The 27,923-nt window shown below is 41.3% G+C and overlaps 1 protein-coding gene across 1 annotated transcript; it reads right to left on the bottom strand.

Moving 5' to 3' along the window:
• Window positions 1–3,205: 3,205 nt before the first annotated feature.
• Window positions 3,206–25,460, bottom strand: prx (periaxin). Its single transcript, XM_072392094.1, has 10 exons — window positions 25,409–25,460; window positions 24,323–24,430; window positions 20,714–20,833; window positions 19,714–19,873; window positions 18,740–18,933; window positions 17,975–18,210; window positions 11,363–17,828; window positions 10,937–11,116; window positions 5,236–10,690; window positions 3,206–5,029 (listed from the first exon to the last, which is right to left on the bottom strand). Exons 3-10 carry the CDS (start codon window positions 20,735–20,737, stop codon window positions 4,743–4,745), a joined length of 13,002 nt encoding a protein of 4,333 aa, XP_072248195.1. The 5' UTR covers window positions 20,738–20,833; window positions 24,323–24,430; window positions 25,409–25,460; the 3' UTR covers window positions 3,206–4,742.
• Between the last annotated feature and the right edge of the window lie 2,463 nt (window positions 25,461–27,923).

Genomic DNA, 27,923 nt, shown 5'->3' on the forward strand with positions numbered 1-27,923 from the left:
AGGGTGAGTACAAATGGTCGATTTATAATAATTTAGCAGTGTATGTGTGTTTGAATTATCGTACAATTTCATTGGAGCACTGTGAACTATTTGTTAATTTTATTGGTCTCATGTTACGAGGTAAAATGTCTTTGACGGCATGAAAAAACAGAAAAAAAGCCGGGAAAAAAGTAGCGGCTTATAGTCCGGAGTTTACGGTACTTACTGTTTGTCTGAGAGACCCCACGGCATATGTACATTTTCTGAATGTCTGCTGTGTTGTCAGCTGGGATCGTTTGCCTCTCTTTGATGCCATTCAGCAGCATTTTTGTTGTCCGAATAGCCTGGTGATGGGGAGTCAGTGTCTCACTGAGTCCTGGGATACAGCTTAAGGCCATCTGTGGCGTGGAGGTGGCTGATGATTGCTACACTTTGAAACTGGTATCGGCCGCTTTTGTGATGATGTGGCTGAGAGGTTTCAGGCCTGTAGAGAACAGCAATGTAGACAGAGCATCTCCGTCCATATATACATATATATGCACTGCAGCATGTGTGCGTACTTGCCTCCCTCCTCTCCTATCTGTGGCACTGTCTGCCCCTCATACAGAGCTATTTCTCTACCCCCACACACACATCAGAGGGTTTACGTTTCATAACGTCATCATAGCTGATGAATATTGGAAATCACAAACACACACAATGGAAAGACGTCATAGACCCATGTGTACTGCTTAGCACACTATGTGCTCCAAAGGGCTTCTCTCTTGAGGTTTTAATAATCCCAATTCATGTGTTTTTGACGTGGAACGTGGAAAACATGTCACATATTCATTGGAAATATGAGCTCATCTTGAATTTCATGACAACAACATGTCTCAAAAAAGTTGGGACAGGGGTAACACAAGGCTGGAAAAAGAGGGGCATGTTGCAAATAATTTGGTTAACTGGCAACAGATCAGCAACATGTTTGGGTTTTTAAAGAGAGCCATAGAGAGCCAGAGTCTCTCAGAAATAAAGATGTGCCGAGGCGGACAAATCTGCAAAAAAATTGCATCTACATATTGCAGAGCAATTACAGAATATTGGTCCTCACTGTTAGATTGTTAAGACTTTGATTATTCCATCGACTACAGTACATACCATCATCAAAAGGTTTACAGAATCTGGAGACATCTCTGCCATCTTCTCTTGTTGTAATGTTGCTGCAAATGTTTGTATTTAGTGTGATTTTATATTGCAACTTAATTTTTATTACAGAACAATAAATACCTCCACAGAGTAAAAGATTAGAGTCATAAAAACAGCAGAAAAATTATACAATGGCTTAGTTTTCCGCTTTGTTTACTACAGAAATACGATTTGATTTTTTAGCATGTTGACAGCCTAACTATCCATACTGTACTTTTTGCTTCATGATGACATCCACTATCTACTTCTTGCAAGCTAAAAGCTGTTTCCTAGTGCTTAAAAGAAGGAAGGAGGGAATGGCTTAAGGTACAAAATCACTTGATACAAGACTTGCTCACATTTCCCACAGTAATTGGACTTTTCTACTTTCTCACATACAATTCTTTTCTTGTCTACTGTTCTCTCACACTGGAATGGTTAGAGTTAGACCCGAATCACAGCTTAGTGCACATACCTGGTTGTGTCGTTTTCAGCCCCCACAGATGGTTCAGAGGGACAGAAGTGCAATCCTCCAAAAGTTAACAACACATAGGCTCTGGAGAAGCTTTCATACGTTGATTGAATGCTGATCTTCATGCTCACGGCTTATATAGGTTAATATTTGTGTCACAGCTAGGGCTGTTGGAATCAACACCGCTGCGTTGCAGGGGATGCCATGCAACCTCCACACCCACAAGGTTCACTTCTTTATACCTCATATTTCAATGTGCAGCGGCTGCATGGTGTTAGCACTGTTGCCTCACAAGAGGGTTCCAGGTTCGATCCCCACCTGGGGCCTTTCTGTGTGGAGTTTGCATGTTCTCCCCGTGTATACGTGGGTTCTCTCTGGGTACTCCGGCTTCCTCCCACCGACCAAAAACATGCATGTTAGGTTAATTGGAGTCTCTAAATTGTCCCTAGGAGTGAGTGTGTAGTCGTTTGTCTATGTGTGGCCCTGTGATGGACTGAGGACCTGTCTAGGGTGTACCTTTCCTAGCCATCATTGGCTCCCGTTGGTCCCGCGGGACCCAACTCAAATCTCGCGGGAGCAGGTGGTATGAAATTTGCTGCGGGCGGGAGCGGGCGGCTAAAAAAAAATCGGGATGTAGCCTAGCGACTGGATGTCAATAAATGATGTGGAAAGAAAGCTCAAAGAAGGTCTTTACAGCACAAAGACAAAGCAAGGCAAGTCTGACATTTGGAGAAGTTTCTCAATTGTCGAAATTAATCGTTTTATTAATAGCCTATAAAATGACGTGTCTTCTCCTGCGGGACGGGAGAAGACACAAAATCATCCATCATCTGCCGCTTATCCGAGGGTCGGGTCGCGGGGGCAGCAGCTTTAACAGAGAAACCCAGACGTCCAGGGACACAAAATTAATGCATTTCTATTATTGTGCGGGCATAAATTCTCAAAGTTTTGCGGATGCGGGCGGGAGTGGTCATACACATTGCAGGAGCGGGCGGTAATGGTCAGAAATTCAGCGGGAGCGGGATGAAGAAAACAGTCCCGCGCAGGGCTCTAGATGGATGGGTTCAATGTGCATCCAATGTGAAGGTTAAAGCTGACACCAAGCCTGAAAGCTTCCTTACTGGATTCTGAACATATCACGCTGATGAGCCCCTCTGACAGGTTTGCCGCTCCTGTTGCATGTTTTCTGGTGAGCTGGCTCTATTCCTCATCTGAAATCTGTAGCAGAAACTTCAACACTCAACACTGACTGTCAGCTTTTATGAGTAATTCAGTCTTTGTACTGATCAGAACAAAACAAACAGGAAAAAAGCACTTGTGTGAATATTATTTTATTTATGTAACATTTTATATTGTTTCAAAAGCAGCTCTGATGATAACATTTTGGCACTGAAAGCCTCAAAATCTAAAATAAAGGCTTTATTAAACCAGAAAGGTAAAAATCTCTATAAACATACAGTAGATACCACTCAGTGTGTGTTACCTTGACATGTCACTACTCATGCCCTAGCTTTTTAAAGGTCTATTTCTCACCTGCAAAACAGGCATAGTGTTATAAATGATAAACAAAACCAACCTGGGAGGGTGTTTTTCTGGCCTTTTTCATGCATTTTAATCACACAAATTCATTCAATTTACAAACCAAGTAAACCAAGTAAAAAATCTAAATTGAGGGCGTTCATTCCCAAATGTTGTTCAACCTTTTGTAGAAAAAAAATAACCTAATAAGGATATTTTTCATTTCTAGCCAATTACATGACAAGCTGTTCTTTGTTCCTCAAATGGTGAGTATTGCATTTGAGAATGAAACTTGAAAATTGCCCAATTAAAGACAAAAATACATGTCTAAATGGCAGCACTGGGCTTTTCTCCTTCCATTTCCGAGCAAATTCCACTTTAAGAGCTGGGAAATGAAAAGATACGGAGCACTAAAATGCCTTTAATAATCCAACATTATTTGGAGACTAGAATTCAAACAAGCTGAAAATTAAACAGCAACATCAGATTATTAAAGACATTTTAATTCAAATAAATCGTGTCTCGGTCTTGATGGACAGAGGACACATTTCGTAACATTAATCAAGGCTAGCCACTCCTTAACTAATCTCACTGCAGCAGCCTCATAGTAACATTATTTGGCACTTAAGCATAAGATCGGCATTTTCATCATTTCAATGTTCTGATTTTAATCCCCCAAATTCTCACCGGCTCGCTCGTTGACGCCTTGAAACTCAACACAATTCATGATCGAGTTTAGAGTATAATCAGCACATCAGGCGTATCTTGGAGCCCCAATCAGAAAATATACAGCAGTGCACTTTTTAGGCAGTGTACAGTAAGAACATGAATATAAAATGGATTAGCAGCAGCTTGGCCTAAATGTTCGAGAGCAATCCGCAACCGGAAGGTCACAAGTTTGATCCCCACAGCAGAAAGTGTTAGTCTCGGTGACTGACTCTGGGAAAAAGCTCACACTTTTCCTACTAGACAAACAGAATCGGTTAAAAAAAACCCCACTTTTTCTCCTCCAAACTCAGGTGAATATGAAAATAATTACATTTAGGATTGAAGGGAAACTGCTTCAGAAAAGCTGCAATATAGATTTATTTACATAAACACGACCCTGGCCTGTAATATAGTTTCACAGAAATGGATTATAATTAACTAGCCATAATATCAGGACCTAATCCGTGATGGTGATGTGATTAAATGACTAACTCCAGCGCATCTTGAATACACAAATGACAATAAATAACCAAGCAATCTGACCCGTTTACATTCCGAGTGAAATTCCTAAAAACCAAACAAAACTGGATAAATAATTCAGACCAAACTAACAAAACTCAAAGAATCGTAACAAAAAAACGTCACATGTAGAATAAAAAAAAAAGGATATATATTACTCTATATTACTTGCTGTAATAATGACAATAATGCTGGTTGATAAGCTGTCACTGTATTTAATCACATTCACATCTAACCTATTTGAAGAGAATATAGACTTTCATTAATTAGAGGGCCGCCACATTACAGGCTGAGTTCAGAAGGCCACCGCAACCTCACCAGAATTAAAAAGTAAACAACAAAGAAATCGGAGGACATATAAGATATCACTACAGCAGTCTCAGTGTTTGAAGTCCGACACCTGGCGGGCTGTTGTTGTGGTTGTTGATAATTCGCCTGCTCGCGTTTCACTGGTAACAAGATGTCTGGTGACTCTGGTGGTCTTGGTCACCATGGTGACAGTTCCCTCCTCTGTGGAAGAAACTTGGCGCTCTTCCGACATTTGCTGGGTGGCATAGTCAAGCCCTGAAGCGTGGAGGCAGAAAGAGCCCGACACATCGGCTCCGCCTCCCACCTCGCCCCTCCGCTGGGCCTGAGGAGAGCCCTCTGGGGTTATCTGGAGGAAGCCTGTGGGTATGAGGAGAGGAAAAGGAAGGGAAGACAAGAGAAGGAAAGGAAACAAATAGAGGTGTAGATGATAAGAGAAGAAATCAAGAGGGAAATGGAACTTAGTCTGATGTAGCAAAGACAAAACAAGAGCAGATATGTTAATAAGTTGATAATGCATTAAAGGTATAATTCTATCATACAATGAATGATAAATATCTTGTTACCTGAGGAGTGTGGTTTCAGTGAGAACTTTGGGACTTTGAACCAGGTGGAAGACTCTCTTTCTTCAGTCTCCCTGCTTTTGCTCTCCATCTCACTCCAAACATGAACCTTGGTTGAACTGAACTCCGAGCTGAAACCATCAGGAGACTCTGAGCTGTCCCTGTCCAGCATTTCTGTTCTGGCATGAGATGACACCACATCCTCCAAGGACTCTGGTGTGGAAACCGTAACTGCCACTTTGCCTCCTCTTGGTGATGAATCCTTTCCAAGTTTCACAGTCGTTTCTGTGCTCTCCTCCCCTGCAGCCGTCTTGCTGTATGGACTGGTGAACTCCACCTTTGGCAGTTTGATTTTACCACTGAATGTCCCTTTATCATCCTTGGAGCCTTTGTGAGGACTTGCATCTTTTTCTCCATTGAGACTCGGACTTGGACTGTCTCCCTTGGAAGTCACATCAACTGATGCCGATTTGCTGGAAGAAAATGAAACTTTGGGCACCTTCATCTTCCCTCCCTTTGACTTCTCCTCTTCATCTCCTCTTTCGGCACTCACGGCTGATGATTTTTCTCTGGACTTCCCAAAGCTTGGCTTCATTTTGATTTTGGGCACCTTCACTTTGACATCCCCAGTCTCAGCCTTAGCTTTCGTCTTGCTTGCAGCAAGTTCATCTGTTTCAGGAGGATTTACCAGGACAAAAACCGCTTTCTTTACTTTGGGCATCTTAGGGCCCTCATACTGTATTTCTTGCCCATAGATATTCATCTGTCTCTCGGGGAAGGAGATGGAGGGTAATGGGACACCAAACTTAGGGATTTTGATTTTCTTGCCCTTTTCTGTTTGATCATCTTCGTCTAAGTCTATGTCTGGTATCTGAGGGACTTTGATCTCTGTGCTGTAAGATGAGTTGCCTCCATCTGCCCCCGTTCCAGTTTTCAGATCAGCACTTGGTAGAGTCACTGCAGGTGCTGAGATGTCAATGCGATCCTTATCCCCTGTATGTCCATTGTGTTGGAATTGTCCACCTAATTCATCGTCACTGCATGGTGTGATTTCTGCTGATGCATTGCCACCAGTTTTCTTTTTTGTGTTTCCAATCTTGAATTTTGGTCCTTTGACTTTGAGACCCTTTACTTTGCTGCTAGTTCCTGATGTGTTCAACTCCAAGTCCAGTGCTTCAACTTTAGTCTTGTCCTTCTTGCCCTCTCTTCTGTGAAGTCCTACAAGCTCAAGGTCTCCTGTTGGACCTTTGATATCTATTGTTGGCATTTTCAGTGTCAGACTTTTGTGCCCACCTTTAACATGCAAATCTACTTCAGCATGACTCCCTGTGTCCAGATCTGATCTGACTCCTTGTGGCACTTTAATTTTGCCTTCTGCTTCAATGATTGGTAAGTTCTTTTCACCTCCAGATGATTTAGCCTCTGGCATTGATATTTCTCCCGTTACAAGTTTAATATCTGGACCAGTGACTCCCATCCCTATATCAAGTACTTTATTAGCTTCACTTTTACCTTTAGGCAGTGAAATATCAACTTTTGGCATCTTCATATGTGGGAGTTTGATGTTTCCTCCCTCTGCCCCCATTTTCTCTTCAGGTGTGTCAAAGGTTGCTTTTCCTTTATGGACAGATATGTCAACATTTGGCATTTTGAGCCGTCCTTCATCATCCTTTATAGCCACTTCTGGACCTTCAACTGAAGCTTTTCCTTTTGGAAGAGATATATCAACTTTTGGCATCTTGAACATTCCTCCATCAAATTTAATGTCAGGGTTGGGACCTTCAGGCTTTCCTTTAGGCAATGAAATGTTTACTGAGGGCAATGTCATTTGTGGCAGTTTTGATTTGCCGTCCTTTCCCTCAATCTCCAGTTCTGGTACTTCAAATTTCCCAGATTTTCCTTTGGGTAGAGAGATGTCAACATCTGGCATTTTCATACAAGGCATTTTAAATTTCCCATCTGCATGTCCCATCTCTACCTCCGGACCTTCAATTTTTCCTTTTTGTAATTGAATATCAACTGAAGGCATACTCATGTGTGGCATCTTAAATTTCCCGCCTTCTCCTTTAACCTCCACCCCTGGACCATCTTTTCCTTTAGGCATAGAGAAGTCAACATTTGGCATTTTCACATGAGGCATTTTGAATTTTCCTTCCACATCTCCCTTCATTTCAACATCTGGACCTTCAATTTTTCCTTTAGGAAGTGAAATATCAGCAGAGGGCATGCTCACATGTGACATCTTGAATTTACCACCTTCCCCTTTGATATCCACCTCTGGACCTTCTATCTTTCCTTTAGGCAGAGATAAGTCAATATTGGGCATTTTGAACTTTCGCTCTGTATTACCCTCGATTTCAACTTCTGGTGCTTCAATCTTTGCTTTTGGCAGTGAAATGTCAACAGAAGGCATACTTAAATGGGGCATTGTAAACTTTGCTCTTCTGTCATCAACATTTGCCTCTAAACCTGGTCTATCAACCTCTGTGGTTTTCATTTTTGGAAGATTGATGTCAACATGTGGCATTTTGATATGTGGTATCTTTAATTTTCCTCCGCTTTCAATTTCAACATCTGGTCCTTCTAATTTCTCAGTCTTTCCTTTAGATATGTCAATGGTTGGCATTTTGATACCAGGTATTTTGAATCTGCCTCCCCCTCCTTCTATGTCAATATCTGGAGTATCAGTTTTTGCTTTCGGTAAGGTTATATCAACATTTGGCATTTTGACATAAGGCATTCTAAATCTACCTTCATCAACATTTGTTTCAACATCTGGTGCATGAAGATCTCCAGATTTTGCTTTGGGAAGGGACAAATCAATTGTTGGCATTGTTATTTGAGGCATTTTTACTTTTCCTTTACCTCCTTTTAGCTCCACATCTGGTCCTTCAGGCTTTTGGGACTTTCCTTTTGGAAGGGACACATCCAGGTCAATTTTGGGGATGGAAACATCAAATGTTGGAATCTTAGGAATTTTTAGGTTTCCTTCGTAGCTTTTGATATCTGCCTCTGAAACATCAACTTCTGCTTTGGGGAGAAGAACCTCAGTCTCTGGTGTTTTAGCTGCTGGTAAAGACAGCTCAACAGATGGCATTTTGATCTTGGCCTTACCTTCAAGTTCACCACTTGGATTAGTAAAATCTTTTTCTTTAGAGCCAAATCCTGGCATGGTGAATTTTGGTAGTTTCACAGTGACATCAGATGCATGGAAGCCCCCTTTTCCCTCTACATTTGCTTCCACTTTAGAGTCAATCTCTCCCTCGGGAAGCTGAACTTTTGGTGACGATAGCTTGAACTTGGGGAATCTCATTTTGTATTTTGTCTTGTCTTCAGTGCTCCCGGCACTGACATCCACTTTAGGAATGTCTATTTTCCCCTTTTTAGTTTTCACATCAACATCAGGACAAGACACGGATACATCTGCATCTTTTCTGGATATTCCAAATGAAGGCATTTTGATTTTAGGTTTCTTCATCTTGACTTTTCCATCTCCATCAAACTCTACTGATGGCGCCCTAATCTCTCCTTCCACATGTGGTGGACTGAGGGAAACGTCCCCCTTGGGTCCTGATAATTCCAAATCACCGCTCTTTGACTTTCCACCAAACCTGGGGAGTGTGAAACTAGGGACTTTGAGGGAGATGTCAGGTAGATCAAAGCTGCCCCCTGAATAAGGCCTGCCTCCCTCTGCTTTCAGCAGTTCAACTTCCACATCGTCACCTTTAGGTTTGGTGAGGCTGAAGTCTAGATCCACCTTTGGAGCTGAGATGTCAACTGTTGGTAGTTTGACTGTGGGAAATTTGAGGGATGCACCTGGACCTTCTACACCACCTGTATCTATGTCTGGACTCTTCACCTTTAACTTAGCTGGTTTGATATCTCCTTTGAGACCTGACATTTCCAAATCCCCTGATGCATCAAGGCCACTAGTCTCCACTTTGGGGCCCTTATTTTTCAGGTCCAGATCAAATTTGGGAAGATTTAAGTCAACAATTGGCATGTGAAGTCCTCCACTTTTTGGCACTTCAAACTTTCCCTTTCCGGATGACACTTTAATATCAACATCTCCCTTTACTTTTCCCTGTGGAAGTGACATGTCAACATCTGGCACTGTAATCTTTCCTCCCTTTATCTCTGGTCCTTCCACTGTGATGTCCCCTTCTGGCAGGTTCATTTTTGGAAGAGAGATACCAACTCTGGGCATTTTAAATTTGCCCCCCTTTACCTCTGGGTCCTTAATATCTGCTGCTTTTCCTCCTGGAAGTGAAACATCAATATCAGGCATGTTTATTTTTCCACCGCTAAATTCAGGACCTTCTACTTTGACTTGTGGTCCCTTTGCTTTCATCTTAGGTAGAGAGATGAAGGGCATATGGAACTTGCTTCCTTTCCCATTAAGCCCTTCAACCTCAATGTCTACTTTTGGTTTTCCTTTTGGAAGTGAAATATCAACATCTGGCATCTCAATCTTCCCAGCCTGGGTGTCTGGGCCTTTGATTTTGACATCCCCTTCTGGGAGACTCACTTTTGGCAAAGTAACTCCAAATTTAGGCATTTTAAACTTGCCACCCTTCATCTCAGGGCCCTCAACATCAAAGTCACCCTCAACTTTTCCTTTGGGGAGGGAAATATCAGCAGTTGGCAGCTCAACATTCCCCCCTGAAATCTCAGGACCCTTGAGGCTGATATCGACCTCTGGAGACTTCACTTTAGGGAGTGACACATCACCCCTGAATTCAGGTCCTTGAATATCAACATCAACTCCCTTTGCTTTGATTTTAGGAAGAGATATGTCAAGTGAGGGCATGTGAAACTTGCTTCCTTTACCAGTGTCCACATCAATGTCCACACTTGTCTTTCCTTTCGGGAGGGAAATATCAGCAGTTGGCATTTCAATTTTTCCTTTGACTTCAGGTGCTTTCACATCGGCATCAAACTTTGGGAGACCAACCTTTGGTAAAGTAACATCAAATTTAGGCATTTTAAACCTGCCACCCTTCATTTCAGGGCCCTCAACATCAAAGTCACCCTCAATTTTTCCTTTGGGGAGGGAAATATCAGCAGTTGGCAGCTCAACATTCCCCCCTGAAATGTCAGGACCCTTGAGGCTGATATCAACCTCTGGAGACTTCACTTTAGGGAGTGACACATCACCCCTAAATTCAGGTCCTTGAATGTCAACATCAACTCTCTTTGCTTTGGTTTTAGGAAGAGATATATCAAGTGAGGGCATGTGAAACTTGCTTCCTTTACCAGTGTCCACATCAATATCCACACTTGTCTTTCCTTTCGGGAGGGAAAAATCAGCAGTTGGCATTTCAATTTTTCCTTTTACTTCAGGTGCTTTCACATTGGCATCAACTTTTGGGAGACTCACTTTTGGTAAAGTAACATCAAATTTAGGCATTTTAAACCTGCCGCCCTTCATTTCAGGGCCTTCAACATCAAAGTCACCCTCAACTTTTCCTTTGGGGAGGGAAATATCAGCAGTTGGTAGCTCAACATTCCCCTCTGAAATCTCAGGACCCTTGAGGCTGATATCGACCTCTGGAGACTTCATTTTAGGGAGTGACACATCACCCCTGAATTCAGGTCTTTGAATATCAACATCAACTCCTTTTGCTTTGATTTTAGGAAGAGATATATCAAGTGAGGGCATGTGAAACTTGCTTCCTTTACCAGTGTCCACATCAATATCCACACTTGTCTTTCCTTTCGGGAGGGAAAAATCAGCAGTTGGCATTTCAATTTTTCCTTTTACTTCAGGTGCTTTCACATTGGCATCAACTTTTGGGAGACTCACTTTTGGTAAAGTAACATCAAATTTAGGCATTTTAAACCTGCCGCCCTTCATTTCAGGGCCTTCAACATCAAAGTCACCCTCAACTTTTCCTTTGGAGAGGGAAATATCAGCAGTTGGTAGCTCAACATTCCCCCCTGAAATCTCAGGACCCTTGAGGCTGATATCGACCTCTGGAGACTTCATTTTAGGGAGTGACACATCACCCCTAAATTCAAGTCCTTGAATATCAACATCAACTCCCTTTGCTTTGGTTTTAGGAAGAGATATGTCAAGTGAGGGCATGTGAAACTTGCTTCCTTTACCAGTGTCCACATCAATGTCCACACTTGTCTTTCCTTTCGGGAGGGAAATATCAGCAGTTGGCATTTCAATTTTTCCTTTGACTTCAGGTGCTTTCACATCGGCATCAAACTTTGGGAGACCAACTTTTGGTAAAGTAACATCAAATTTAGGCATTTTAAACCTGCCACCCTTCATTTCAGGGCCCTCAACATCAAAGTCACCCTCAATTTTTCCTTTCGGGAGGGAAATATCAACATTTGGCAGCTCAACATTCCCCCCTGAAATCTCAGGACCCTTGAGGCTGATATCGACCTCTGGAGACTTCATTTTAGGGAGTGACACATCACCCCTAAATTCAGGTCCTTGAATGTCAACATCAACTCCCTTTGCTTTGATTTTAGGAAGAGATATATCAAGTGAGGGCATTTGAAACTTGCTTCCTTTACCAGTGTCCACATCAATATCCACACTTGTCTTTCCTTTCGGGAGGGAAATATCAGCAGTTGGCATTTCAATTTTTCCTTTGACTTCAGGTGCTTTCACATCGGCATCAAACTTTGGGAGACTCACTTTTGGTAAAGTAACATCAAATTTAGGCATTTTAAACCTGCCACCCTTCATTTCAGGGCCCTCAACATCAAAGTCACCCTCAATTTTTCCTTTCGGGAGGGAAATATCCATAGCTGGCATGTTGATCTTTGCTCCCTTGATATCAGGACCCTGAAGACTGACGTCTACATCAGGAGATTTAGTTTTGGGCAGGGAAACATCGAGGGATTGCATGTTTAGCTCTCCACCTTTAACCTCAGGACCCTCAACATTTATCTCTGGTCCTTTAGCTTTCATTTTAGGAAGTGTAATGTCAAAAGTGGGCATATGGAACTTGCCTCCTTTGCCACCATGTCCTCCAATTTTAGTATCTCCTCCTGCTTTTCCTTTGGGAAGGGATATGTCAATATCTGGCATCTCAATCTTCCCTCCTTTGAAGTCTGGACCTTTCACTTTAACATCACCCTCTGGAAGATTCACTTTGGGCAATGAGACATCAATTGTAGGCATCTTAAGTGTACCCCCTTTTACTCTGGGTTCCTCAACATTAATGTCACCCTCGAATTTTCCTTTTGGAAGGGAAATGTCACCCTTAACTTCAGGTCCTTCAATGTCAACATTAGCTCCCCTCCCTTTCATTTTAGGAAGGGAGATATTGATTGAGGGCATGTGAAACTTGCCGTGTTTACCACCGTGTCCCTTAATATTAACATCTCCCTTTACTTTTCCTTTAGGGAGGGAGATCTCAGTGGTTGGTATTTCAATTTGTCCTTTAACATCAGGTCCTTCGACTTTGACATCACTGTCTGGAAGACTCATCTTTGGAAGAGATACATCAATGTTGGGCATTTTGAATTTTCCTCCTTTTACCTCTGGACCTTCAACGCTGAGGTCAGCATCAACCTTTCCTTTAGGAAGTGAGAGGTCAATGTCAGGCATGTTGATGTTGCCACCCTTAAGTTCAGGACCTTCAATATTTAGATCTGATCCCTTGGCTTTAATTTTAGGAAGAGAAATGTCAATTGTTGGTATACTGAACTTGCCCCCTTGCTCAGCATGTCCTTTAATTTCAACGTCACCCTCTGCCTTTCCTTTTTTGAGAGAAAAATCAACATCTGGCATCTCAATCTTCCCTGTTTCTATGTCTGTGCCTTTGATTTTGACATCACCTTCTGGGATACTCACTTTTGGCAAAGTAAAACCAAATTTAGGCATTTTAAACTTACCGCCCTTCATCTCAGGGCCCTCAACATCAACGTCACCCTCAACTTTTCCTTTGGAGAGGGAAATATCAACATTTGGCAGCTCAACATTCCCCCCTGAAATCTCAGGACCCTTGAGGCTGATATCGACCTCTGGAGACTTCACTTTAGGGAGTGACACATCACCCCTAAATTCAGGTCCTTGAATGTCAACATCAACTCCCTTTGCTTTGATTTTAGGAAGAGATATATCAAGTGAGGGCATGTGAAACTTGCTTCCTTTACCAGTGTCCACATCAATATCCACACTTGTCTTTCCTTTCGGGAGGGAAATATCAGCAGTTGGCATTTCAATTTTTCCTTTTACTTCAGGTGCTTTCACATTGGCATCAACCTTTGGGAGACTCACTTTTGGTAAAGTAACATCAAATTTAGGCATTTTAAACCTGCCGCCCTTCATTTCAGGGCCCTCAACATCAAAGTCAGTCTCAACTTTTCCTTTGGGGAGAGAAATATCTGCATCTGGCATTTTGATCTTTGTTCCCTCGAGATCAGGACCCTGAAGACTGACGTCTACATCAGGAGATTTTATTTTGGGCAAGGAAACATTGAGGGATTGCATGTTTAGCTCTCCACCTTTAACCTCAGGACCCTCAACATTTATCTCTGGTCCTTTAGATTTCATTTTAGGAAGTGTAATGTCAAAAGTGGGCATATGGAACTTGCCTCCTTTGCCACCATGTCCTCCAATTTTAATATCTCCTCCTGCTTTTCCTTTGGGAAGGGATATGTCAATATCTGGCATCTCAATCTTCCCTCCTTTGAAGTCTGGACCTTTCACTTTAACATCACCCTCTGGAAGATTCACTTTGGGCAATGACACATCAAATTTTGGTAAGTGAAACTTCCCTCCCTCTAGATCGGGGCCTGCAATACTTATTCCACCTTCAGCTTTTCCCTCTGGAGGTGCAATGCTTCCCTTAACTTCAGGCCCTTCAATGTCAACATCAGTTCTCTTTACTTTCACTTTCGGGAGAGAGATGTCAATAGAGGGCACATGAAACTTTCCCCCTTTAGCCATACTCCCCTCAACATCAACACTTCCCTTTAATTTTCCTTTTGGTAGTGAAATATCAACATCTGGTGTTTCTACATCGCCCTCTGGCAGGTTTGCTTTTGGAAGGGAAATGTCAAATTTGGGCATTTTGAATTTTCCTCCTTTTACCTCAGAACCTTCAACTCTCAGGTCAACCTCCGCTTTTCCTTTGGGAAGTGAGAGGTCAATGTCTGGCGTGTTCATTTCCCCTTCTCCAAGTACAGGACCTTCTATGTTGACCTCTGGTCCCTTATATTTCATTTTAGGCAAAGAGAAATCAACAGAAGGCATATGAAACTTTCCCCCTTTATTACCATGTATATCAATGTCAATCTCTCCCTCTGCTTTTCCTTTTGGGACTGAAAGATCGATGTCTGGCAACTCAATCTTTCTACTCTTTATGTCAGGCCCTTTAAATTTGACATCACTCTCGGGAAAGTTAACCTTTGGCAATGAAATGTCAAATTTCGGCATCTTCATCTTTTCACCTTTCCCTTTAGGACCTTCAACATTGATGCCAACACCACCTGTTGCTTTTGGAAGTGAAACGTCAACATCTGGCATATTAATAAGTCCTCCTTTAACATCTGGTCCCTTGAGGCTGACATCTACCTTGGGAGATTTAATTTCGCCCTCTATTTTTCCTTTTGGAGGTGAAATGTCAACAGATGGCATTTCCATACCTCCTTTAATCTCTGGTCCTTCCAATTTGATGTCGCCCTCTGGCATGTTCAGTTTTGGAAGATGAATATCAAATTTGGGCAATTTCATTTTTCCTGTTTTTCCCTCAGTTCCTTCAACATCTATGCCAGCTCTAATATGTCCTTTAGGAAGTCCAGCATGACTGGGTGTCATTTCAATATTCCCATCTTTTCCAGAGTGAATGTCAATATCAATGTCTCCCTGTGCTTTTCCTTTGGGAAACGAGAGGTCGATTCTTGGCATTTCGAATTTCCCGCCTTTGACTTTTGGACCTTGAAAATTCTCATCTCCTTCTGGGAGTTTCATTCTCGGTAAGTTGATGTCTACAGATGGAAGATTAAATTCACCTCCTTTTACTTCACTGTCAAGTGTAATGTCACCTTGCGGAGGTGAGATGTCAATAGTTGTTGGTTTTATTTTCCCACCTTTCATTTCTGGCCCTTCAACATTGATGTCACCTCTCTTTGATTTAATTTTCAAGAGAGAAACATCAATTGTGGGTATGTGAAAGTGTCCTCCTTTACTTTTAGTTTTTATGCCAACCTCTGCTTTTCCCTTTGGAAGAGAGACGTCAACTGAAGGTCCCCCACTTCCAATATTTCCCTCTGGCATCTTTATCTTTGGAAGGGATGCGTCAAATGAAGGCATCTTTAACTTCCCTCCTTTGCCTGAGGGTGCTTCAACATCTATCTTACCCTCAACTTTTCCTTGAGGAAGAGTGATATCCATTGAGGGGATGTTCATTTTCCCTCCTTTAATCTCACTCCCTTTCATGTCCACATCCACCTCAGGTGATTTAACCTTAAATTCAGGACCTTTAATGTCAATATCCCCTCCATGTCCACTGACATGTGGCAGCGACACATCTAAAGAAGGCATTTGGAACTTTCCTCCTTTAGCTTCAGGACCTTCAATCTTTACCTCTCCATCATATGATTTCATTGGAGGAAGAGAGATATCAAGTGATGGCATGTTGAATTTAGCTCCCCCTTTGACTTCAGGCCCTTTTATATCCACATCTCCTCCTTTGGTTTTCCCTTTTGGAAGTGAGATGTCAAAAGTTGGCATCTTAAATTTGCCACCACCATTGGCATCAAGTTCCACGTTACCCTCATGTTTTGAACCGGAAAGTGAAAGGTCAATGTCTGGAAGCTCAGGGCCTTCGAGCTTTACGTCTCCTTCAGGAAGCTTCATTTTTGGGAGGGAAATGTCTACAGAGGGCATGTTAAATTTGCCATCTTTTACTTTCCCCCCAATGTCAATCTCACCCTGGGGTGTCGGTAAAGAAATGTCTGCTGATGGTACCTGGATGTTCTCTCCTTTAATCTCAGCTCCTTGCAGGTCAACTTCAGCTCGGGATGTACCTATCTTAGGGAGTCTGACATTGAGTGAAGGCATTTTGAACTTCCCTCCTTTTGCAGATGGACCCTCTATTTCAATGTCACCTTGCGTCTTTCCTTTCAGCAGGGATATATCAGCAGATGGCATCTGGATTTGACCTCCACCCTCAAGCTTAGGGCCTTCTATGTGACCCTTTGGCAGAGATACATCAAAAGCAGGCATTTTGAATTTGCCATCCTTCCCAGGATGGACCTCTATTTTAGTGTCTCCCTCCATTTTGCTTTTAGGGAGAGAAATGTCAAGTTCTGGCATTTCAAATGTACCACCTTTCACTTCAAGGCCTTTGGTGTCAACTTCCACTTCTCCTGTCTTTATTTTTGGGTGGGACATGTCAAATGGTGGCAACTGAAATTTTCCTCCTCCTTCCTTATCAGTTATTCCTGCTCCGCCTTTAGGAAGGGTCAGGTCTACTTTGGGCAACTTGAAAGTTCCTCCCACTTCTCCCTCAGATGACTTTATTTTCGGGAGAGTTATATCAAAATTGGGCATTTTGAACTTTCCATCTCCCCCAACATAATAGTCCATATCTACATCTCCACCCTCTGATTTCACCTTTGGGAGAGAGATGTCAACAGAAGGTGGGCTAAATTTCCCTCCCTCTTCCAGACATTCAATATTCACATTAGTAGTTTCCATCTTTGGTAAGGAGATATCAACCTTTGGCATGGAGATTTTGGGTCCTTTAAAAGTGCCCTCCACCTCATCAGGAATTCTCTGTCCTGTGTTGAAATCAACATCAAGCACAGTGAGGTCGATGGCAGGTTTGTTGACTCCTATCTTCACTGCTCCTTCATACTCTGGGGGTGAAGCATCTGTGTCAGGCTTTCCCTTTATTTGTGGTAATGAAATATCGACTGATGGAATTTGAATAGGAACAGCTTTTCCTGAGAGATGGCCTTCCATTTTTGGTTTGGTGATGTGTGCTTCAGGAGGACTAAACTTTCCATCTCCTTTCACTCCTGCTTTAGGAGTTTCTATGTCAACATGAGGCACTTTCATCCCCTCAGCTTTTATCTTGATGTCCCCATCAATCTCATCTGAATGACGTGAAAGTCTAACTTTTGGTAGTTTCAGTTTTGGCATTCTGAGCTTTGCATCTCCCTTGCCTACATCTACATTGACTTTCCCTTCAGCAGAATCAGCTCCTTTTATCTTCACCTTTGGAGCTTTGACTTGCGCTGCTCCCTTCATGCTGGGAAAAGATGCCTCGGCTTTTCCTGAAGGGAGTGCAAACTCCACGTCAGGGGTGTTAAACTTCGACCCCCTCTTTTCCACATTTGCATCTTTATCACCTGATAAACTAAACTCCACTGATGGTGGTTGGATGTTTACTCCTGGAGGCTTCAGCTCCATGGATCCAGTTTCCGAGGCAGATCCTGACATTGAGTGTTTGGCCTTAGGAAATGTGATCCCAAACTTGTGTCCCTTTCCTTTGGATTTCACTTTAGCTTCAGGTATTTCAGATGGAGAGATATCCAGATGTCCCTCTAGTCGCCCTGTTTCCACTTTTCCCCCCGTCACTGCTCCAGCGTAACTCTTTGTTTTCATGCGGGGAAACCTGGAACAGTTATATAGGAAATGTTGTGTTTTGTTAAATGCTCTTTAAAAAATGCTCTTTTCGTAAGATGGTAATTTGATTTCTTTGGAATACAGTTGGAATTTAGTTTAATTTAGATCCCTTCAGAGATCACAATCAGGACTCACCTGATCTTCCTCTTTGTCTTTTTCTCAGCTGCTGTTCCTTCAACGCCCTCTGCTTCTGCCTTCGCACTCTTTCTCTGTTTGAATTTGGGGAGTGAAAATTCCACGTCTCCTCCCTCCAGCCTGGGGGGCGTCCCCTCGATCACCAGCTCCTCTCTGCGCTTTTCTTTCAGCCTCTTCAGACCAAAACGACCACCTCTTCTCTTCTGGGTCTTAAATGGCTTGGTGCCCTTCACACTCTGGAACACACATGCACAGTAAGGACTACAGATGGAGTTTGCAACATTTAAATAAATCAAAGACTTTAAAAGATGTTGGCAGGGTTGGACTGAGAGCAAAATTCAACCTTGGCAGTTTTTGTCTGGTCTCATTTTGCTCATCACAACTATTTAGAACCTGTAAGCAAGGCAGTATGTGTCCTATTATGTCCGACTTTGCTGCTGTTCATTCAGAGCTATTTGTTGAGAAGTTTAAAGACTTCTTATGACCAAAAAGCGATGTGCGGATGTGACTGAGCTCACCAAAGTGCAAGGGTGAAGCATCTGCTTTTTCTCAAACCATAAGGGGGTGGGACAGAGTGGTGGACAGCTTAGAGGCAACAACGTGATGAACTTTATACTGAAATTTGAATTGGAACTAATTCTATCTATCTATGTTCCTTTAAAAAGTGCCCAGGACTTTGCTTCTTTACACCACAGCCATACATACAAGCCATCAAACAATCTTTCTTTTTAGGTATAATAATTAGTACAGAAAATAATTGATTACCATCTTGGCCATCTTTGCTTTGGGACCTTTGACCTCCACACTGGGAACTCTGGGCCGCACGCTGACCTCGGCTCCAGGGATGGACCTCATCAGCTGGAAGCTGACCTTATATGGCTCTGCACACTGAAGGATCTTCAGAGCGTCTTCATACTTCACATTGTCAAAGTAGACCTTAGCACTCAAAAGCTGATCACCTTCACACAGAAGACAGTGAAAATGAAGGTGTGAAGTCATAAACCCTGTAAAAATCAACCTAAACTTGCACTTTTCAAATATATACGACCTGATACAGTATGCAGTAGCACATTAATCATTAGATAATTACATATGTAAGACTCCAAGAAATGGCTCTCTCGTGATGTATATAGGGAAAGAAGTGAACATATTTCTATATGTTGTTAAATAAGTAACATTCAAACTGCGTTTAGAAAATTAAGGACAGCCGTTCTTAAAGCTACACTTTGCCATTTGTATGGTACTAATTGGGCAAATAAATCAACAAATTAAATATTCATAGGGGTTTGGACTGTTATCAGTAAAATTGAATGCAAAGAGTTTGATTCTCAATATAATTTGGCTGACTGGACTAAGACTTACATTTGGGCCTGGGTTTATGGTTCTAATCCATCATAATAATGGACCAACAAGTCCTCTAATTGTTACCATCATAAAGGTAGTTCATTCATCCCCTTGAATATGTCCTGTGCATCAGATAGGCTACACTGAAAATAAACTGAAAAGTTCTGAAATTGAATAAAAAATGATTCTGAAGAATGGCAGAAAAACTAGATTTCAAACATTTAATGAAGAGCCACGTTTTAACTTGTCTTACAGGAACATTACCCTGCCTTTAGGGGGTGCTGCAGCCCCCATATTTCCCTAATCTCTGCACTAATGCAGTTAAGTTCACTGTTGTGATTTTGAATTGATTGTTGGAAGTGCTTCCGCAGTGATTCAGAGGTGAGTGTGGGTACCTTGCTGTAGACTGAGGTGTTTAGCAGCTGGAGAGTCTTTGAGGACATCTTTTACAAAAATCCCTCGCTCCCCTCCACCTGTCACACTGTAGCCGCTGGCTCCAGCCTCAGCCTCCGTCTCCACGACAATTTCCACTAACTTAGAGACCTCCTCCACACTCTGTGGTACAAAGACACAAACAGGAAACTCTCAATATCCTCACATACAAGAACATTTGATAGTTTTGTTTTTTTCTCTCTGTATTAATTTTTATTAGTTTGATATTGGCCTCAAATAAATAAACTGTAGCAGTTTATTTGTTGCTACAGTTGATAAATAACTGTAGCAATAAATTAATTTGTCATGGTAAATGTGTCTTTTTTTAATTTGATTCATGGAGAAAGTGTTTTGCTGTCTTGTTGTTGGTGCTTGACATGGAAACACAGTCATGCCGGGCTGGAAAATAATGTTGTGAACTGGATCCCCGGATGCTTGGGGGCAGTTTCAGTCCCTATAATCTACAAAACTAAGGTCAGTGTGCTTCAAGATGACTCAGAAGCACATAGCTGTAAGGTCCACCGCTCCCTGGTGTTGCTATAACTCAGCTGGAGTGGACAATCCAATCCAGCTCAAAGACTGTAGATAGTTTTCCTGCCTCATATTTCACTTTTCTCAAACCACAACAGCATTAGTACCATTTTATGTCTTGTTCTACTTGCCTGAGTAAGTGCAAAATGTATTGTATAGCTGTTTTTTCACTCTACTTCTGAATCCATTTTATCCATTAAGCTGTCAAGGAGAAAAGGTCACTCTATTCTTGAATGACTTGCACTTTTCCAGCGACCACAGAAAATACTTGTATACGACTTGTGGAAAAAATACATTTTCAGCTGCATCGAGTACAAGATGATTTCATGTATGCAACTTCTGTCATACCCTGTTATATCACAGATTCATGGTTTTATAATTGCTTTTAGCCTGATTAATCACATTAACGGCATGAATTGGGCTCCTGCTTACTGTCTGGTCATCTGTTGAGTCCATCTCTGGTTGTGCAAGTTGGCAGGTCGCCTCTCTTTGATGACTTCTCTTCTGACTCAACACCCGCTTCAGCTCTGCATGGAGCTTCTCCTTCTGCACCTGAAGACAACAACGCACGTTGTGAGATGATCTGGAATACAGGAGGGCATTAAGATGCCAGAAGAACTCAAACTCTGTCAAACCATTTATTTTTAAGAGGATTGCAATTATAAAAAAAAAAATCATGGTAAAAGTGGCAAAAATGACAAGTTATGTAACGTCTTTCAGTAAAATGTTACGTATATTTTTAGTTTTTTTAGCAGACACTTTTAATTAAGGCGACTTATAAGTGAGGAATAACATTCAAGCATCAATGCAGTTAGAAACCGTGCTCTATACGATGAGAGCTAAATCAGTTTAATCTATTTAAATGACAGAGTACAAGAGGGGAAGGTGAACCTGTACAAAGAGGTGCAAAAGTGTAACTAAGTGTGCGTTAGGGTGTTAGAGGTGTTAGTTGAGGAGGTGTTCTCAGAAAAGATTAGTCTTCAAGAGAGCCTTGAAGGTCAAGAGGGACACTCCAGCTCTGATAGCATTTGGTAGATCACTCCACCACTGCGGAGCAAGAAATTAAATCAGTCTGGACTGTTTGGCAGTATGTTCCTGAGAGAAACAGAGTGGCTGAGCAGGAAAATAATGGATGAATGCAGACCCAGTGTACAAAGACAAAAGATAGAGCCATTGCAGGGATATGTTTTTGGTGCTTCTTGGGTGTCAGCTAGATTAGGTATAAACTATCTGTCTGGGTCTTATAAAACATGTTGGTTAAAGATCTCAAAGCAGAGCAGATCTGGATCATTCTCTCTAAAATAGTGAGATACAGCACTGAGTTTGTTGGAAGACTGTGTTCTGATGTAATTATTTAAATCTTTAACTGCGTATTACATACAAAATATTTATCTTCATTATTAACATGATCAAACTGGTAATGTCCTATCAAAGTAATTCTATTGTGTTGGATTTGTTTTTCCCCTCTGAGCTTGTGTTTCTTCAGCAGATATCCAGCTAACCCCGTTACAACCTGGTAGCATCATAGATACTGTTTAAAGGTGCAAATAACGTCTGAAGCATCACCAGAATTAGAATAGCAATCCCTATGATTTTATATAAAAAAATGTCTTTGTGTTATACAGCTGAAATATACAACTAAGAGCCTTTGGGGACGGACTGCGTGTAATACCATTTTATACCACTAGATGAGACGTGAGTCACCACAGCGTCTAATCTGCCCTGGAATCAACAGAAGAAGAAGAGGAAGCAGTAGCGGTGCTGGCAGTGGTATATAAAACAACTGGCTGACAATAGAGTGCAGAGATGAGCTTGAATGGTTTGTGAAAACACAATAGTTACAACAATGGCAGCAGCTCCTGACAAGTAAACATGACCTTCACCACCTCTCCCTCCCACAAATAAACCTTTTTTTTATTTTTATTTTTTAAAAGAGCCAAAACAAGAGTTAATACTGGTGCTTTTTTCAACTGTAGACACAGTTTGGGCAATGCATACTAAAATCTGATGCAAAAAACACAACTTTTCCTATAGGCTGGTAAATAAAAAGTTTGTATAGTTATATTTTGGCAGCAGCTTATGTTATAGCTATAATTTTTTATATTCCACAAAGCCGACATGCTATCATTGTCATTCAGTTTGCTGTAAAAAAAACAAAAATAGATTTACAGGGAATCATACACCTCATTGCTTGGTAAAAGTATGCCCCTTGGTGTGATAATATCTGAAGATCAGTGGTGCAAAATCCACCTTTAAATCAACCAGGGCTCACTATCTTATCACATTCACAAAATCCATTTGGGGAGCTGCTGTTAGACTTTTTAGGCCCATGAATGAGGGCAAAAGTGTTTACAACAGTCCCAAAACGTGTGAATCGTTTCAGTTCTGCCACATTCAGATTTTTTTTGTTGTGGACTGCATTGAGCAGCTGTCGGTCACCTGCTGCTGCATGAAAAGACCACGACTGGCATTTCTGCTGAGCTGGGAGAAATGAAAGCTTGTTTATGTGGTGGACAATCACCTCAGCAGATCAGACAAGGACTATTGTGATGCAATTTGCCCAGGCTTGGTATCTGTGGGGTCAGGCAGTCAATCATAATCCCAGCACTTCTGATATATCCGAATAACACTTGCTGTTCATTTCCAGCTTTTTATGAATACGTCAAGAGTTGTGAAGTCAGTTTTTTAGGGACTTTTCTTCCAAAAATGGTCCAAATATTGCAAACAATGACTTCATATGCTCTTTAAACTGAACTAATTATCTGACTTTTGTAGTCTGCTATTTACTAAACCGGAAGGCTAATACGTGAAATCAGTCAAAAAAAGAGAAAAAGCTTAGCATGGATAGCTTAGCATGAAGAACTATCATACTCTCTAATGATCAAAATCTGTATGCCAGCATCTTAATGAATAGATAAATGAATAAAAAGCAGCTAATTTCATCTTATTCAAGTTGCTCTAAAACAAAGCTATTATAAGCTAACCTTCTTGATGTCATATTTGTTGGACAGATTCCGTATGAATGTGGTGAACATTTAAAAAAAATTTAACTTAAAACTGTATCTCTACTAGTGCAGCAAAAGCAAGTTTTTATTTCAGAGAAATCCATCATCACCCTCTGATGACAGAGAGTTATGCAGGTACTTTAAAGGGAAAGTGTGAGATTGTAAATTTAAGGATTATTTTTTAAAAGATATCATCAGCAGAATATGAAGAAACTTGACTGGAAAGTCCAGCCAAACAAGTCAAAATAAACCGATGAAAAGCCGAGTTTGAAAAACCTCAATATTTCAAGCCTGATTCTCACACTGCAGACATATCAGTCATGTTATTGATTGGTGGTTATTGGCTGCTATGTGTGAACAGCTCAAAGGCATAATTTGTGAGGCTCAAGGTCAAAAATCCCAACCAATCGGCAGGAGAAGGAGTTGGTGAGTGAGACGCTGAAGTTGATGAAAGTGCAGAGGAATAAAGCCAGAAAATAAACAACATGAAGGAAAGCATTGTGAGGCTTTAATGGCGGTTGGAAACGCCACAAAACAAACTGAAAGTTACTGGTATCATCGTGTAACGTTAATGACATGAAGGAGACTTTTCTGCATGACAGCAGGAGCTGCCTGATGAAGGCCAGCCTAATGAGTCAGGAACTGGTGACATTGCTCTCTGTTTTGCCACAACTAATGTAACCAAATAAAGGAGGGAAAGAGTTGAAAGAATTGACAACACAATCAGGTAAAATATCCACACTGCAGCAGCGTAATTGTTTTTAAATTCATTGCAGCTTACACGTATCATTGTTATTGTTGTTAACATTGCTAATAGCATCATTATTAAAATGACTGTTATCATTATTATTAGTCATTGTATTAACCATTATGAGCCGTCATTGTGTTCCTGCTCTGCTGTCAACACCGATAGATCCGTGTATCTAAACACTTTCATCCAGACACCAACATCCTCGGAGGTTCACGTGTTCTTAGGTACCTCATCGTAATGCTTCCCACAAGTGGTTTTATTGGAGGCAGAGCTGTGCACACTCACCACTCTCTCCGGACTCTCCTGTTCGTCTGTGGCGCCGCTGTAGTGAGGGTTGTGTTGCGGGGTGGAGGGGGATCTGGCAGAGGGGGGTGACCGCCTCTTGTCTTTTACCTGCCCGCAAAGCAGAAGGTGAGATGGTTTATGCAACAGCAGCTTTCAGTGTGGACCATGATGTGAATATTCTCAGTTGATTTAAACATATAACACTGTTTTGGCATTTCAACTCTCTGCTGCACCAGAGAAACAGCTCAACAGAGGAAAATAAGAAGAATCCCCCCCGGTCCAGTGTTCGAACACATGATCTACATTTTGAGGATGGAGCCAACAGTAAACATTGTTTGCATAAATTAAATAAAATGTACAGGCAGCAGGTTTGTTGTACTCTGAGCCTCTCTAACAACTGTGGAGGCTTGTCATGCTTCTCCTATTCTCTGTTTTGAAGTACGATGATTTTTGTTCTGCACATTCTGAAAACTGCCTTAGAGCGGGGGGGGGCTGAGATACAGCAGTTCACAACTTTTGTCCCAACACTTTACCACTTTACCTGGCAACAGCAACATATTCCTGGTATTCATTGTGAGCTCCGTGCTTACAACAGTAAGACTGTTGTGATAAGTTGAGTTATTATTTACATTACAACCCATTAGTGTTACAGCCTGTATGAATAATTTATTCATGACAGTTTCATGAAATGCAGCTTTCAAATGTGAAGTTATTTCATTTTCCTCACATGCAATAAGAGAAATTCCCACCCCAGGACACCATTCATTAGATTATTTTTACAGCTGTTCACAAACTTTAGTGAGACTATATTGTAATTAGAATAACTTCCTTTTACATGCATAAAAAATAACACAACAAAAGGGTAAGAGACAAAACTCCCAGGCAAAAATATGGTTTCTTCTTTAAAAAAAAATATCTAAAAAGAAATCTTTCCTCGAAAGAAAATAACCTACATTTAGTGCCAATTTCAAACAAGGGCCAAGTATTGACAAACAGCAGACCTCTGTCTCAAAGAGACAACTTTGGTGCCAGAAGAATTACAGTTTGTGTATCGGTGTGAGTGAAAAGAAGGCTGTGTTTACTTACGGCTGGATCTCTGGTCTGGTTGAAATCATGGCGGTCATCTTGGTCTCTGTCAGAGTCTGAAACAGAGAAAAAGAATTTGCTCTCGGTTTATGTCAAGCATTTAGTTGTTAATAGAATGATGTCCCTGGCTTTGATCCTGGAACACATGAAGGTATCTAAATACATCAAAATTCAAGAGAAAAATAATAAAAACTGTTTGTCCTTTTGTTGTCTGTGAGACTAAGTTTTTGAAGGAAGAAGAGTTTCTAACTGATTTACGGTATCCTCTGCTCACAGTAGCTGTCTGCACACAGACTGTGCAACATCAGAAATACGAAAATATGACTATGAGCATGTTTGGACATTAGAGACACTTTTAGCATCATGAACCGTGCATATGATGGAGGACTCCAGCCGCCACGACGTGCCATCAAAACATAATGGTGTCACATAACCGTAATCAGCTTCAGCAGCGCTCTAAAGAAACCGTAACACGAGGTATTCCTGTCAGGCTTAAGCATGTGGAGTTACAGGATCTAATATAATGTCATGGCCGTCAGCTTGAAGCTTCTGGCAGTCTTAACATTCTTTCCGTAGCCTCAGTCGTTCCTCTGCGTCGGCTACCCGACCCTCAACCATCTGCCCAACTTCTCCATTCACACACATCAAACTGATGGTCCCAACAAGCCAAAGTCGTTTAAATAGAGCTCAGGGAGGACTTAATTGAAATTAAATGGAACAAACAACCATGGAAAAAGCTATTCTGCCTAATAAGGGTATCAAAAAATATATTCTGCAGAGACTTATCAACAGAGACCTACAGGTCATACATGTTAATCTACTTGTTCAAATCCCAGTAGAATAAATTGATGAGTCAATTTCACCTGAAGAAAGAGGCTCAGCCATCGTTACCATGCAAACATCTTTCCTCACTTATGATATCTTTCAGTAACAATGCTGTTTAATACTCATTATGGACATGTTGATGGTTTTTGACAGCAACAGCTGGAGACCACTATCGACCACAGAACAGTTCTCAGGGCTAAACCTCAAATTTCTTTACTAGATAATGTGTGTTTCTGAGCATTTTAGCACAGGAACTGTGCAAAGTATTCTTTCCGATACTTCCTGCTCTCTATATTCTAGCTCATGCAGCCATCCTTAGGTTTCAGAACAGGGTAAATTGTCACTGCTTTAATAATAATCACAAATTTTAACTGTCTCACCTGAATTATCAGTCACAGTCACAGCCGATACACTGCACAGCTATAACGCAGTATAGATAGACTACAACACGGACGTTCTTCTGTTGAGAAAATGTAGTGATAAAGGATAAGAGCTTTAGGAGGAGTTTTAGGCTATTGAGTGGTTGTCATTGTGTTTTTGTGGTTGTTGTTTCAATGATAATTTCCAAAAAGTGAAAAAAACTGTCTGATGCAAAAGCAACACAATGGAAAAATGTAAATTATGGTCTCCTCCTGAACAGATACTATTCTTTTTGTTGAGGTTTGAGGTCTGAGTAGCATTTGGCTTCGCTTCCTGTTCAGAAGATTCTCCAAACTGAGAGTGATCTGACCGCCGTCCCCTGCAGGTAAAACGCTGACCATACGTACATATTTTACACCGTCCCATGAAAAAAAAAAATACAACAACAACTGATATTTATGAACAGTAGAAAATGTAAAAGACCAAAGACTAAAACTCCTTCCAAACTGACTTCAGCTAGACTATAATCACAAATGTACAGAAAGCCTGAGAGTCAAGTCTTGATGGGCATCAAATTTATCAGTCTGATGATTTTTTTTTTCATTCTATGAGCCCTAAATGGCAAACAAAATAGGAAAAACTCCACAAAAACAGGTGATTAATTTTTTAAGTGTTTGTCTTTGTAATAATCTTCTAACTGAACCACTTCCCTTAAAAGATCTGGACCAAGGGAACTGTGAAACTGTGATCTAAACCGAATCAAAAGGATTTGTGTTACAGCTATTCTGATCAAAAGTTAAACACTGTGTCGTCATGTTATGTAACATTACTGTTATGTCTTACTTTTGGCTTGAAATGCACAGTATATCCCCAGGTAAAGTGGCCATGGACTGCTGCATGCAAAGGCTCACGGGAACATACATTTTTTAATTAGTTTAGTGATGTTGTAATCATTACTGCACTTGGGTTTAGTATAAACTTACATGTAATGTGGCCAAGAACTGGTTTAAATATGACAGACAGTGAGCCACCATGAGTGAGATCTATACAGACCAAATCGTGGTGCGACTCCCTTTTGTGGCTGAGAAGAGTACTACAAAAACAAACACTGTCAGAGCTTATAGAGAGAAAATATCATCTTAAAATGAGGAGAAAAAGTCTTTGGTCAGACTTAGAAAATGGATTAAATTCTTTATTCTTTGCTTGGTTCTCAAGGCTTCCGTTTCGAGCCGACACCCAAACAGGAGATGCTGATCAGATGTTAACTCTCTTACTGTCTTTAGATGCATCCAGCCATTAAACATCTAAAAATTACTGTGACAAAAAGATC

Source organism: Leuresthes tenuis, unplaced genomic scaffold (assembly GCF_036924035.1).
Source record: "Leuresthes tenuis unplaced genomic scaffold, fLeuTen1.0.hap1 SCAF_9, whole genome shotgun sequence".
In the NCBI taxonomy this organism is placed as follows: Eukaryota; Metazoa; Chordata; class Actinopteri; order Atheriniformes; family Atherinopsidae; genus Leuresthes; species Leuresthes tenuis.

What these genes read in the sequence shown, in the direction of transcription:
- prx (XM_072392094.1), bottom strand. Translation starts at nt 20,737, where the DNA reads ATGGACTCAACAGATGACCAGACA. An exon ending in AAGCAAAGATGGCCAAGATG is followed by an intron (nt 18,211 to 18,739) that starts GTAATCAATTAT and finishes TGTGTGTTCCAG; the next exon opens with AGTGTGAAGGGCACCAAGCC. An exon ending in AAGACAAAGAGGAAGATCAG is followed by an intron (nt 17,829 to 17,974) that starts GTGAGTCCTGAT and finishes TAACTGTTCCAG; the next exon opens with GTTTCCCCGCATGAAAACAA.